The sequence below is a fragment of the Drosophila suzukii genome, chromosome 3 (genome assembly GCF_043229965.1).
Source record: "Drosophila suzukii chromosome 3, CBGP_Dsuzu_IsoJpt1.0, whole genome shotgun sequence".
Lineage (NCBI taxonomy): Eukaryota > Metazoa > Arthropoda > Insecta > Diptera > Drosophilidae > Drosophila > Drosophila suzukii.
The window spans coordinates 21,319,076-21,332,628 of NC_092082.1; the positions used below are offsets into that span (position 1 = coordinate 21,319,076).

General features: G+C 40.7%; 1 protein-coding gene across 1 annotated transcript in view; it reads right to left on the reverse strand.

Annotated features, from left to right (window-relative positions):
• The window catches only part of loaf (lost and found), a 40,067-nt gene that overhangs the window by 4,028 nt on the left and 22,486 nt on the right, over positions 1–13,553 (reverse strand). The window contains exons 3-5 of the mRNA XM_065864065.2: positions 8,174–8,397; positions 680–824; positions 492–614 (exon numbers count right to left, since the gene is read on the reverse strand). Coding sequence (XP_065720137.2) covers positions 492–614; positions 680–824; positions 8,174–8,397 — 492 coding nt within the window. The remainder of the gene's footprint in view (positions 1–491; positions 615–679; positions 825–8,173; positions 8,398–13,553) is intronic.

Consider the following 13,553-nt stretch of genomic DNA (forward strand, 5'->3'; position numbering starts at 1 on the left):
GAAAGGGATTTGAAAAATTGAAATGGGTAATTTATAATTCTTATACTTTCAAATACTTCTGTGATACTTTTGTGCTAGTAAAATAATCAATATAAATCTTCAATATATTACAGTAGGACGGTATTCAAAAATCTTTATTTTTAAATTATAAATCATTAAAAATATTACAATCAACTCTAATGGTATTTTTCTTTTTTTATTTAATATATTTTAATCATTTAATCATTATTTATCAAAATGTCTTTGAAAATTTGAAGAAGAGGTATTTGATGTATTTTTTTATTATTTATTGCTTTAGTTGAACTTTATGTATGACCATGTTGGAATAAAACTCTGGGACCAAAGAAATGTATTTTTAAAATTGAAGAAATATTATTTCATTTGAAAATCAAGAAGCAGGTTTCTAAAATATTTTAGAGGTTGTTATTTGATGTTTTAAACGTCCTCTTAAGAAATGTTTAATAAATAATAAAAATAATAAAAGTACTCACTCTGGCACAGATTCTGCACTGATTCGTCGGAGTTGTCGCCGCAGTGGTTGATGCCGTCGCAGAGGAGATCGGGATGGATGCAGAACTCGCGGGTGGCGCAGGTGAAGTCCTTGCAGGTGTGCTCTGTGGGGAAATTGGAAATTGGCTTGTAATGGGATCTGCACGGACTCGTCTCCGCCCACACTTACTGGGATCCTTCACCGACGTAATCACCAACTTGAAGCCGTTCGCATCCGTTCCCCAGCCGTCGGTCACGTACTTCAGAGTCACAAAGTTCGTGCGCGTCAGGAGCGCGTTGACGGTGTTCTTTGTGTTCCGACAGGAGATGTCAATCTGCAACCAAAGTATCCACAAATTAGTATTTGCTGGTTTATCATCAATTACAGTAACGAGCGTTCGCCGTATGCAAATGGGAGCCATGATTTACGTTCCCAGTAATTGCAGGCCAAAGGCAGAGGAATTTGGCTATGATTATAGTAGGCTAATTTGTGGGTTGGTAATTGGACGGGAATAATTGAAAAAAGGAATTATACCAAGGGGCATTTATATTTCTGAAATCGGAACTAGGCAATTTCCTATCCCATCAGGTTTAATAAAGTTAGGTATGATACTATATAAGTAAAATATAGAGGAAGATAGAAGATAGAAAAAGAGCGAGACAACAGTTAAAGACTCGCCGAACTAGAAAATTAGATAAAAAATCAAGATAACGAACTTGTAAACATGAAACGCCTCGTATCTAGATAGAAATGATAGTGTATTTCATCACAATAATCTTCATATCTTATCTAGTTATTTCTCTCTGTGCCTATACTTCAAAGGCATATTAAAAATGTCATTTTTAAGTACTCCCCAAGTCATAATTCCTTGGGATCTCGCAACTCTCTTTGATGAATGTAAGCCGAAGAAACGAAAGGAGCTTTTCCGCAGTGCAAAAGTGCTGAGTAGCGACTTTTCGCATTTCAAACGGAAACCATCGATGAATTGGCATCGGGAATCAGAGCAGCCAACCCGCTTAAACTGCGGGCCACGTATCGAGTGCTCTGATTCTGTGGTTAATTTCGCATCAGCATGTGCACCAGCAAAGTGCCCTGCATTCAGACAACGAGCAGGGCCAGGTGGGCATATGCACAGGTGCTCGAGTGGCATCGCATTCCTCTCCCACGACACCTGTCCTTTTGGGCCCGCATGCAGGTGTGCAACAGTCTGGGTGGCATAATGGAAATTAAGCCAGATTTACACCCATGAATACGCATGTCTCGCACTGCAGAACCCTGCTCCAAGAACAAAGTACTTCTCTTGTTACTAAAAACATATGTATTTCTGCTTATTGTGGAAGAATTAAATTACATTTAATGAAACCTTTTTATTTCTTAGCTTTTAACCAAGCATATCCTTAGGATATGCTCAGGTAAATTTTCACGTATCATTTTTATTCTTAAATTATGTAAAATATATATTGCAAATTGTATTTTTCGATTTTTCTGTCTATGAAAATAAATCAAAGTCGATAAAAAGCGAAAAAAGCGAGAAAATAATATTTCAACAGCTCAATTTTGAACACGATACTCGAAAGCCTGTATCAAAAACTTGTTGAAAAAGATATCAAAACGAGTGTTATTTCTGATCGATTTGCTTATGAATGCAGATTTTTATTTTCATTTTAAAAGTTTTAGAAAAATGTATGAAACAAACCCATCAATTTATTAACAGAAAACATTTAACTTTTTGTTAATACGTATAACTATTTATTTAAGCTCTATACCTACATACATATGTATATAGGGAGAGCATTACTTTTTCCTACGTATTTCCGTAAAAAGTTTGAAAAGCTGAGTTTACCCAGCATGTTCTGATATATTTGCCTATCAAAGCATTCACAAACTTTTCCCATATTCAGCCATTTCAAAATAAATGCAGTGCCTTATTGATGAGCTACAAAAGCCATTTAATTTGATTCCGCAATTAAATTGCAGGGCTTGGCGAACTTTTTCCACTGTCGTCTGCTGGCTGGTCACGTTATCGCCATCCTCATCCACAACCTCATCCTCATCCTCATCCACATCCACATCCTCATCCATCGTCACCACTTCCAGCGCCGCCGCCGATGCCGCAAAGTGCAAAATGATGATGATGTCTCCGCCTCCTCGGAGGTCCTTCGCCTCCGCCTGGCACGTGTATGCGTCACGTCGCCTGGTTCATCACCAGGAGCCACTCCCACTCCCAGTCTCAGTCCCAGTCCGCCCACTTCCTCATCCACCCGCAGCTGTGTAAATTTGTAATGTTGTTGGCTTTGGCTCATGAAAGTTCCGCTGGGGGTTCATCAACGTCCTCCCAGGATCCCCGGACTCCCCTGCATTTGTAGGCTTTGCTGTGGCTGCCTTTCTTGACACAGCGTGTCCTGGCATTGGTCCTCCATCGTCCTCCGTCCTCCGTCCTCCGTCGTCCTGCTCCCCATCCCCATTCCCATCTCATGTGAGCTCCTGCATCTTCGACGTGCCGCGCTTTGTGGCATATTTTAATTTTGTTGCAGCCCGAAAATGCAAACTTTTCTCGGCTTTCCCCATTCCTCCCCCTAAAATTTTCCCCCGCATCGCTTTGTGCCGCTTCTCAGCAGCGTGTGTGTGTGTATGCTGGAAAATTTTAATTTTGGATTTTTGCGGCTACCGCCCAACTTGATGCAGTGACAACTTCTTTTGTCAAAAACTATTTACATATTCGTAAAATTGTATTCGTTTCCCGGTTTTTTGGCCTTTGCTGTGGCCAGGGGCAAATTTACATACTTCTGCCACTTTGCAGGCGCTTTGGTAAAGTGTAAAGTGGTTCTAGCCCGAGTCAAATTCATAAATCCTGGCCGGCACCGCATCTTTCTGGTTGTCCTCTCCAAATGGCGGGGAACTTACAAAGCTGCTTAGGCGGCAAATACCGCAAGTCGTCTGATTCCCAACTTCTGCATCTTCAGATATTCACAGAGGGACTGCAAAACAAGTCACTCGACAAATATACATCCGCTAAGGTGCTTATCGCAACCATTTAGATGACAGGTGAACAGGTAAACGACCCTCTTCCAGGCTTATTAAATTTGCAACTATGAAGGACAAATTTCTTGAAGGGTGTTCAAAGCGAATTCAGCGTAGTTTATAAATAATTAGGTGGTCTATTTGCTAATGGGAAAACGAGTTTTTGACCAAGAACACTTTATGGCAGACTATCTATTAGGATATTTTTATCAAATTCATTGAGCTTATGTCTTTCAGTGAAAGTATACTATTTGAAATGTATAATAATTTCTAATACATTTATTTATAAAATGTATCAAATATTTTATTATAAATTTATTTTCTTAGCCAGAGATAGCCTACAAATTATTATTACTTCAATTCCTTTCAGTTAATATTGACTAAGCATGCTTTGTCCATTTGGCTTCTATGTAATTTTGCTTTGATAATTAACAGTTGTCTATTAACTTCAGAAAATAGAATAAATATATTTATTGCTGCAGCGCCTGGCCACAAATCACTGCCTTTGATGGTCAATGAGTGCGTCTTAATTTGACAGGCGGCAGTGCACCCTTCTAATGGCCAAATGAGGCGATTCTGGTGATTCAGTGCCTCATCCATTCTCGTTGTTTTGGCCATGAAGGCGTACGTGCGTGCTGGCCATGTTTGATTTAAGGTTGTGGCCCCGACCTCTGACCATTCCCAATCCAGATCCCAATCCCCATCCCATCCTCATTTCTGGCCCATTGAGTGATGGCGCCTGTTGAGCTCGCTGGTTGCCCTTGTTTTGGTCCTCGACATCGGCATCGCTGATTTGGCAGAACCGTTTTACGATACTTTCGCTTTTATGACCTCCATTCGCCTGCTAACTTATTTACGATGGGTCCTCTTCCAGGGGCGAACCTGCTCCAAATCACTGTACTGTAGTCCTGGTCCTTGGATAATAACTGTCACTCGAACTGGCGTTTCAGGCACCGAGCCCTCATAATTAAGGTTAATTTTGTTGCCATCGATTTTGACGTGGCTTTCTGGAGCCAATAATGTTCGAAGATGACTCTTATTTTCGGAAATGCAAAAACCAGCAAAATTACTTTATTTACGATCTCTCTTTGACTCAATGTTGCTTTTGTTATGGGTTATAACCTGACTTTCATTTCGGAAATTTTGACATATTTAATGTGCGTACTTATTATTTACGCCCAAAGTTGTATAAAGTACATTTAACGTAAGATAAAAATACTTCACTGATTTTGTGAAAATTTTAATAATATACTTATCATTTAGAACTCATGTAAATGGTTCAAGCAGAGATAAAAGACAATGTGTTTTATCCGACAAAAGATTGTCATTGGGAAATATGCATAATTTTATTATAGTGTACTCTTTTAATAAGAGATGATTATACACAGAGAGAATTATACAAGTACATTGTTCTTGCATTGAGAACATTCGTTCTTAAAAACCGTGTAAGTACATTTTAATTTCAAAGTTCTTAGTATTAGAACGAAATGGTAAGAAGAGAAAAGTTAAATTGAGTCTATTTATCAACTTTTTGATAAGTAATTACTGGACTAATAGTTATTTTGTTGAGATATACAATGTAAACACCGCTATTTCATCTTGGTTCAAGGAAAATAAAAATATTTTTAACTTCAAAAATGTCGTTCAATTTTTAAGAACATTTTCAGATGAGATCGTCAGAATTTTTTCTGTGTGTATTACAATCGTCATGAAATATGTGGAGTTAACATTAAAACAAAAATTATTTTTTATAAAAAATCTTAATAATAAAACTAGTAAAGTATTACTTTAAGGAAAACTATACCGTTGAGAACCGAAAAAACCGTCAAAATGAAAGCTGCTTTAACGTAGCGTATACGTAATATGCCTATATATCAGGACATCGTAGGTTAATTTGTATTATTTTATAAACAGTTTTTTCTTTCAAATATTTTAAGTGCAAGTAATAATGAAAATTATTCATAATAGGGAATATAAAAGCCAGTAAAGTGAAATAGTTGTATCTATACCTTAGGGATAATTATACTGAAAAAAGAATTCAAATTAAGATTGTTATGACTCAACGTTGCCCCGCTAATCTGGCCAACCCAAATGTCAGTTGCACACAATCTCTTTCCCGGAAAATGACGGGGCTTTGGCAGTGGCCCAGTGTCACAGTGTCCCAGGCTCCGAATTCCGGACAAGTAGCCCAGATCCACGAGAACCACCACTAGAACCTAGAATCTAGAACCAGCAGATGGGAAATTGGGTCGCGCGCCACAGAGGCGACAGAAAGCGGCTGAAACATTTTTGTTTTCAGCTTTGGCATATACATTTTCAAGGTTTTCCCTGGAGAAAAAACAGAGAGAGAGTGAAAGCGGGGCGGGGGGCTTGGCCGCTTTGGCTGCCTTGGCTGGCATTTTTCTAATTTTCTAGTTGAACATTTTTTATGCATATTTTTTTAGTGGCACTGTCGCAGCTTCCTTTGGCAAATAAAGGATTTGGCTTATGCGCGCTCTATTTGTGGCCACTTTCCTTGGCTCACATTGCACAAAGCACCCACCGCCCCTGCACTTTTCCACCCACCCAGCAGACCGCATTAAATAATGCAGTGAGTGGGCGGAAAGGGGGTGTGGCGAATGAAAAATGGAAATTGTTGCTGATAAAATCACAGAGCTATCAGCAGAAGAAGCAGCAGCACGAGCAGAAGCTGTTGCCGCATTGCAGCCGCAGTGGCAGCCAGCCACCCACATTTCCAACCCACTTTGCCAGCCACCCAACCACCCACTTTCCCAACCTGCCACACGACATCCTTGCTGGCTGTCATCATTGCAAATGTTGCAGCGACAAAATTATGCCTGCATGTGTGTCCGGGTATGTGGAGCATCAGCATCCCATGTTGGCTGAGCGGAAGCCCCACAGGGATTGAACCTAAAATGTCAGAGGCATCAACGTGATCTGGATAATGTGGTGGCTGCGGCTGCCACGCCCCTCCCCTGCCCACCCACCAAGCCCTCAAATTGCAGTGGATTCGTATAACCCACACCCACCCAATCCTTCCAGTCCCCCAATCCTCCCGATCCACCCAACCGCCTTCGAGTGTCGCAAACTAAGCAATGATTGGCCTTAACTATCGACATGTGATGCCAGCGCATATTTGCATATATGTAAGGATGTGCGGCGACATCGGATTCCTTAAACGTTACTTAACCGGGATGCAGCTCCAGGGATCTGGCATGTAATCGATAGGGGAATACATCAATGGGCTCTGTTCTCCCTGGCCAATTTCAGGAGAATTTGACAAGAAATTAGGATGTCCTTTGAGTGCAACTTGGCAAGTAAATAAGAACTTGAAATAAATTAAAGTACCTAAAATATATATGATTCCAAACAAATAGATATTTGTTATGATATACGACATGTTTTCACTTTAGCTATCGTATTTACATAATTTAAACATTTCTTTTTAAACCAAAAACATAAACCGATTATAATATGCTAATCAATACCCACCAAAAACCATCGCAGTGTATGAATATTAGGCTGTTCAAGTTTTTTATACCCACATACGTTAGCAAACGATTCCATAATGAAGGTATGCAAATATATGAATATGCACGCTGATGGCCTGGATAGTATCTTCTCCCATCTGGGACAAATTAAATATACATTACCCGCCCCATGTAAACACATCGGTGTTTCCGATGGTTAAACAAACGAATCAAAAATCTATAAATAAATATTTATACTTTTGTGGGGGGTGTGTGCTTTTTTATTGACAGAGGAGGAGAGCGAATATCGGATTGCCACACTATGCAGCAAAAGTATCGATGACTTTTATTTGATTACGAAAATGGAGAAGCAACATCACTTAATTCACTTAGCATATATGCGCATTTGCATACATATCATGCTGCCATGAGTGATTCTAATTTGAATTGCCTGTTTCACAGTTCACTTCGTAATAATTCAATCTACTGTGCACCGACATCCATCTGCACATATCTGTCCTCGAACGTATGCACATACATAATTACAGCTCCCTGCACTTTACCCATCCTCGACAACATCCCATATCCCGGCAATCCGATACCCACATGAGCGAGTAGCAAACTCTGACTGCGTTGCTACCACAATTTAATTGTTCACACGGCGTTGCTCGACCCACTCACGTGATTAGCCATTTCCAGGCGAATCAATAAACTGATGGTGTTGTGATGCACTTGGGGAAAAGGTGCTTTTAAACTCTAAAAGTAGGGGTCTTGAGAGATAGTCTTTTAAGCCCTGCATTGATTTAGACTAGGGATATGAAGTTCCTCTGTAGTAGTGTAATGCGCTGCTTCGGTTGTCTAACACTTTTTATAATCAACTTATTTGCAGTTCATTATTAGAAAAGACTATTCTTTTTAACAAATCTATCCTATAATATTTAAAGTTTCAATGTTTTTCTGATTCTATAGAGATTTGTTCTCAGTGTACCCACGAAGCTCTATCGTCAGTGTAAAATGCGCTGGAACAGATTCACTTCACCTCTTCGATTTGCATATGCAAATGTGAAGTATTGCTAATAAAAATGTGGGGTACATATTGCGCTCACAGGAGTGTTTTATTTTTGCTCGAGGAAGCTTCCAATGTCGGCATAATTACCAGACACCAGGGCGGATACGTAATCTGTAAACTCACCTTGGGCGTGGCAACGGCGTGGGCTCCATCGTAGACCAGCAGGTGATCGTTGCAGTCGAGTTGCAACATGTCGAAGCGGAGCATGAAGCGCTGCAGCACCGAGTGCGTCTGGAAGGTAATGATGCAGTCCAGATTCCTCTCATTCTGCGACCAGAGCACTGCTCCATCGATCTTCCTATAAAGTTGCTGCAGGAAGTGGTTCTTGCACAGCGATTGCATGTAGTCTGCAAGGAAGAAAAGACATATTTAACATTAATGATTACTTTCATTTTGGTTTCTAGAAATACTTATTTTATAGAATTATAACAAATAAGAGCTCTACCTTACAACTTCGATTTAACCGAATAATAATGCAACTTTATTAAAATTCTTTTTATTAAAATTTGTTGTCACAATTAAAATGAAATACCAAAAGCTTTATAAATATCTTTTCTATTTATTTATGTTCATAGCTTTTTAGTTGTTTCGTGACCCTCCAGATACAAACAGATTACGCCCACTGCATAGAGAAACCCTATATCCAGAGAGCACCCATTTATGGCCTCCAATTTGTCGATCTTCTTCTGGAGCCTCTTCAGAATCATACAGTGATAATAGAGCGTCGCCATATGCTGAATGATCGTGTGTTCCACCAACTGCAATTCCTCCAAGCGTTTGTAAAACTCCTCGAATCTGAGTGTCATTGCCTGTTTGTAGATCTTGCTCAGCACCACCGTGGGAATGTCTGTCATGTAGAAGATGCTGGCATCCAGTCCGTTGAGGTTCATCTGCTTGAGCAGAGCCTGGTTTCTTAAGGTCGGAAATAGGTGCGGATAGTCGTCCTCTTCCAGATTTAGCAGGCGCTGCAGGGTTCCTCACAAGATGCTCTCCTGAATAGGAGGAAGCGAAGTATCCATCTCATTAGAGGTTTCTATTGTCTGAAGGGCGGCTCCATATTCACCGCGACACATACTGATGATCACCGAGTCGGCCACTTGGCGCTGCTGATGGTTGAGCCGAATTTGAAGATCGGTCATGATTCAAAATTGATACGGACAAAATCTGACAAGCCAACTTTATTATATATAGTAAAAAAAACTTTCATAATAAATGTTTTTTAATTTGACAGATGGAAAGAAGTGATTTTTTGTAAATTTTGGATTTTAGAAAGCCTCTTTCCAATTTACTTACAATATCATAGGAACTAACGCAATGCCATCTTTATTTCTTTAATTTTTGTAGGGAGAAGATTTCGTGCAGCACACTCTGTATACATTGTGCTGAATATTTCCACACCCCACATATATGGTATAAACTCAGCTGCCCCGCCCACTTATGCAACCCAGCACCCCCTCCCCCCCCAGAAATCTGCAGGACGTCTCCGCTGGCAACTTCCTTTGGCTTAATGGCGCTGCGGCGTCTCGTGCGCTGCGCCGGAAAATGTGCACTTAAATTTTAATGGAAGGATGAAAAATTCATTTACGCTTCGCTTCGCGTATTACTCGCACATGTTCCCGTGCTCACTAGTTGCGTTTATTATGCCTTTCCAGACTGCAGTTGGGCCCGGCAACTGGATGCGGTGGATTTGCATAATGCCTGATCACGAATTCAACGCACACGTTAATACCTAATCTACCAGTGAGCCGGGCAAAAGAATGGGCTCTCGAAAATCTCTTTAAAAGGGTATTCATTTTTGCGAAATCATGTAATAAAATAGAGATTAAGTTATGATGAGACATATTATGTTTTGGATCAGAAAAAGCGTGTTAGAACATGCTTAAAAGTCTTATATCAGTTATTTCTAACATTTAATAAAGTTATGTAGAAAGTAGCTTTAAGTTATGATGAAACATATTATTTTCTTGGAAGGAATGGGAATCTAAAGACAAATGAGTGTCAGAACATGCTTAAAAGTTTAATATCGTTTATTCCTAACATTTAAAGAAGTTATATGGAAAATGAGCGCCCTGCTTTTTCCATCACCCCACTCCATATCATTGTCCCATGGCGTAATATCTATTTTTTCGAAGAACTTTTCCAACGTTGGCCACTTTCAGTGATAAGTTTGAATTGTCCAAGGGGGACAGTTTCCGTGCTGAACTTTTAATTTGCCGCGGCTCAATCAAAACGACCTCAACGACGAGGAGCGCCAGAAAGTCGAGGAGGGCCAGCTGCAGACAAGCGGCAATGCGAAAATAATATCGCATTATTTAAGCAACTTTTAATTAGTTTGATGGCGCAAACTATGGCGCTTAAGTGCCAAATGCATTAACATGAAACGAGAGCCATTTGGAGGAGCTGCTCCACCAGTTGGCCAGTGGACGTCGTGGCATGCAAATGAACCGGGGACTTCTCTCAACATAGTACATAGTAATACTATGATAGTATGGCATACTATGGTATAAAAGCAAAGCTGGGGCGGGTTTTAAATGAAACACAATAATGTGTGTGAGGGAGGAGGTGGGAGGTAGGGCGTTGGGTCACCCCCTGAGCTTACGTGCGCCTGATTTCAGGCAATTTCCTGCCTAGCAACCGCTTCCGCTCCCGCCGCCGCACTAATTCAATTTCGCCCCCAATAAAACGCACACGAAAAGATGACGCCGCATCCTGGCGAGCCAGCAGATGTGGAGCAGGCAACTGGGGGGCAGGAGGACAGGAGCAGAAGTACGGCAGCAGCACGCCCAAGGAATTTACTACAAATTCGTTTTACGCCCAGCACAGGAGGCGGATGATGGGCAAAAAGAGCCATCATGTGAGCTCCCGGCTTCCCGGCAAATGCCTCATTTTCGGTCACAAATGTTGTCGTCGCCGCGTTTGCCAACTTCAAAATTGAATTCACAATTTGGATTGAATTGCTGACAGACTCGGCTGCCCTTTGTTTTAGCCCCTATTGCTGTTCTACACAGAGACAAATAAATAGGGGATATCCAGCGCTCAGAATGGAAATAGTAGCATACTTTTTGGGGCCACAACTTGGAATTTTCTGGGGATCGTAATAAAACTTAGATATATTTTAATATATATTTTTTTTTGAACCTCTACCTCTACTATTTTATTTTTGACTAAGTGTAATATATTGGTAGACTTAAATAAGTTTTATATTTTTCCCCCTGTATCTCCTCCAAAAAAAGGTTCCCAACAGCCTGACTAGGTAGACAGTTTTCCTGCTTTATATGTAATTGGCAATTTCGTTACACATTTCGCTTTGATCTCCGGCAAAGTAAATAGCAGTGAGTAGCAAAGAGTCGAGCTGGGCGTAAAGGGGGTGGTGAAAAGGGGGCGTGGCCCCGCCCCTCCTTTGCCACCTGCACAAATTGGCCGCAAGCCACTTGGTGAGTAATTTTCCGTGGCCTTTCAGGCGGTGGAAATTTTCGGAGCCAGCTTTTCCGGCTAACTTCTGTACGTTGCTCAACATCCAACATTCTAGTGAATAAACAAGCAAGAGAAAAATAACTCGCGAGTCATGACCTTAACGAGGGATTAACAGATTAGCGTTAAGTAATGGTTCACAATCATGATACCAACAAAATATGACCGTAACACAGCGGTCGGTTTGTTTTACGGCTGGCTAATGGCTTTTTCATTACGCCTGGTAATCCAATAATATTTACAATTAAATTGGAGTAGCTGTATGTGTTGTATGTATTATGAAAAATAATATATTATAGTTTAAAAGGTTGAATTGGGTTTTTAATAACACCCAGATAATTAAGATCGGAAATAAGTCAAGACCTCAGTACTCTCTCTCAAGATAGTTTTTGGGCTTTGGCAACGTCTTTTTTGGGTGTGCACACTATTATTTCACATTTTAATATTTTTAAAAAGTCTACAAATTATATTTTTGGTATTCTGACATACCGAAATATTCCGTTAATTGATGTTGGGTGCATTAAAAACATCTTTCGAAATTTTAATTAACGTGTTTAAGAGATCTTCTACAAATATAGTTTAACAAAGATGGCAAGATAAAGTTATGTTCTCGAAATAATATACAACTTCAGCAACATCCCTTCTAGGGATTCGCTAGATTTGAGAAATGACACGACTTCCGGGTGGAATTCGGCTGGAAGAGATTTCTGCTGCACTCCTGAATATGTATATCAGAAGTTATGTTATCGGAGCTCCTCGTCTGATAAATTCACTTGCAGCTGCTGCTGGTTGAATAATTTCACTCAGCTGGGAGTGGAACATCGACAGCGACAAATGGGGCAGCACAGCCCCGAGATCCATGTGCATCTGTATCTGTATCTGTATCCGCATCCTCGTCCGCATCCGTATCTACGTATCTGCATCCCATATGGCAACTGGCGTGGGGTGGGGGGCCAAAGTGAGAAATAGAAATAGAATTTCTGCACAATTTGGCACAGGGATGGGGGCTTGGGGACGAAAGCCAAGGAAATGAACCGGCAGAGACAATTGTAAAATATCAATTACGTTGTGTGGAGTGAAAATGGAGCGCAAAGTGCTCGGTTGCCGCTTCCGTTATCATTGGCTCCTAGGCGGCCAGAAATCCCTCAATCATTTCTGGACAGGATTGCGAAGAGTGGAGTTTAGTGGGGGGCTGTGTTTACCCCCATGTTCGTATCGGGATTATCATGCATCTGCGCTGAGCCCCCCGGGGAAGCAGATATTCCGAGATAGATAGGGGGCGGAATCACTCGAAAGGAGTGGGAGTTCGGAGTTGGATGTTGGGGATGGTAGTTGGGCAAAGGACAAGAGCAAATCGTGGCTGCCTTCGGGCTGTCGGGTTGGTTTTCTGTGTGAATGTGAAGTGAAAGACAAACGAAAGCCGCGCAGGACGTTGAAGCCCATGTGACATTCATGGCAGCCCCGGGATGGAGTCCTTTCCCATCCAGCAGATACATTTTCTATAAATTAAGGCATTTCTGACACAAATGCTGGCAGCTTCAGGGAAACAATTCCATTTGCGAAGAGGAGGTGGCACCGCGGATCTGCTGGCTGAAGTTGCAACATGGTACAAGTTCAGCTTCTTCATGAGCCAACTGCATGCACTCAGAACAAATTAGTGTCAATACATACTCGATATATATTTAAAAAAATAACTAAGAACATATTTCTGTGGACGTGAAAGACTCACCTTTAATTCAACCACTTTCTGAATAATAACTTATATTGTTATCCTAACACAAGATATATAGAAAAACTCTACTTAAAAACTAATTATTAAAAATACTATGGGTCGATTTTGCCATGTCATGTTGAGGTTCTAGTTTGTTATCTGTTAAGACAGCAATTTACTGACAACAGTTAACATGACATTGAGAAATCCGCCCTATATCTCTTAAGTTTTCCTCTCAGTGCCCTCGCATCTAGATATTCACACATAAGTATGTTTATCTTCAATTTGTTTATGCATTCGTTGGGAAAAAAGGAGGAAAAT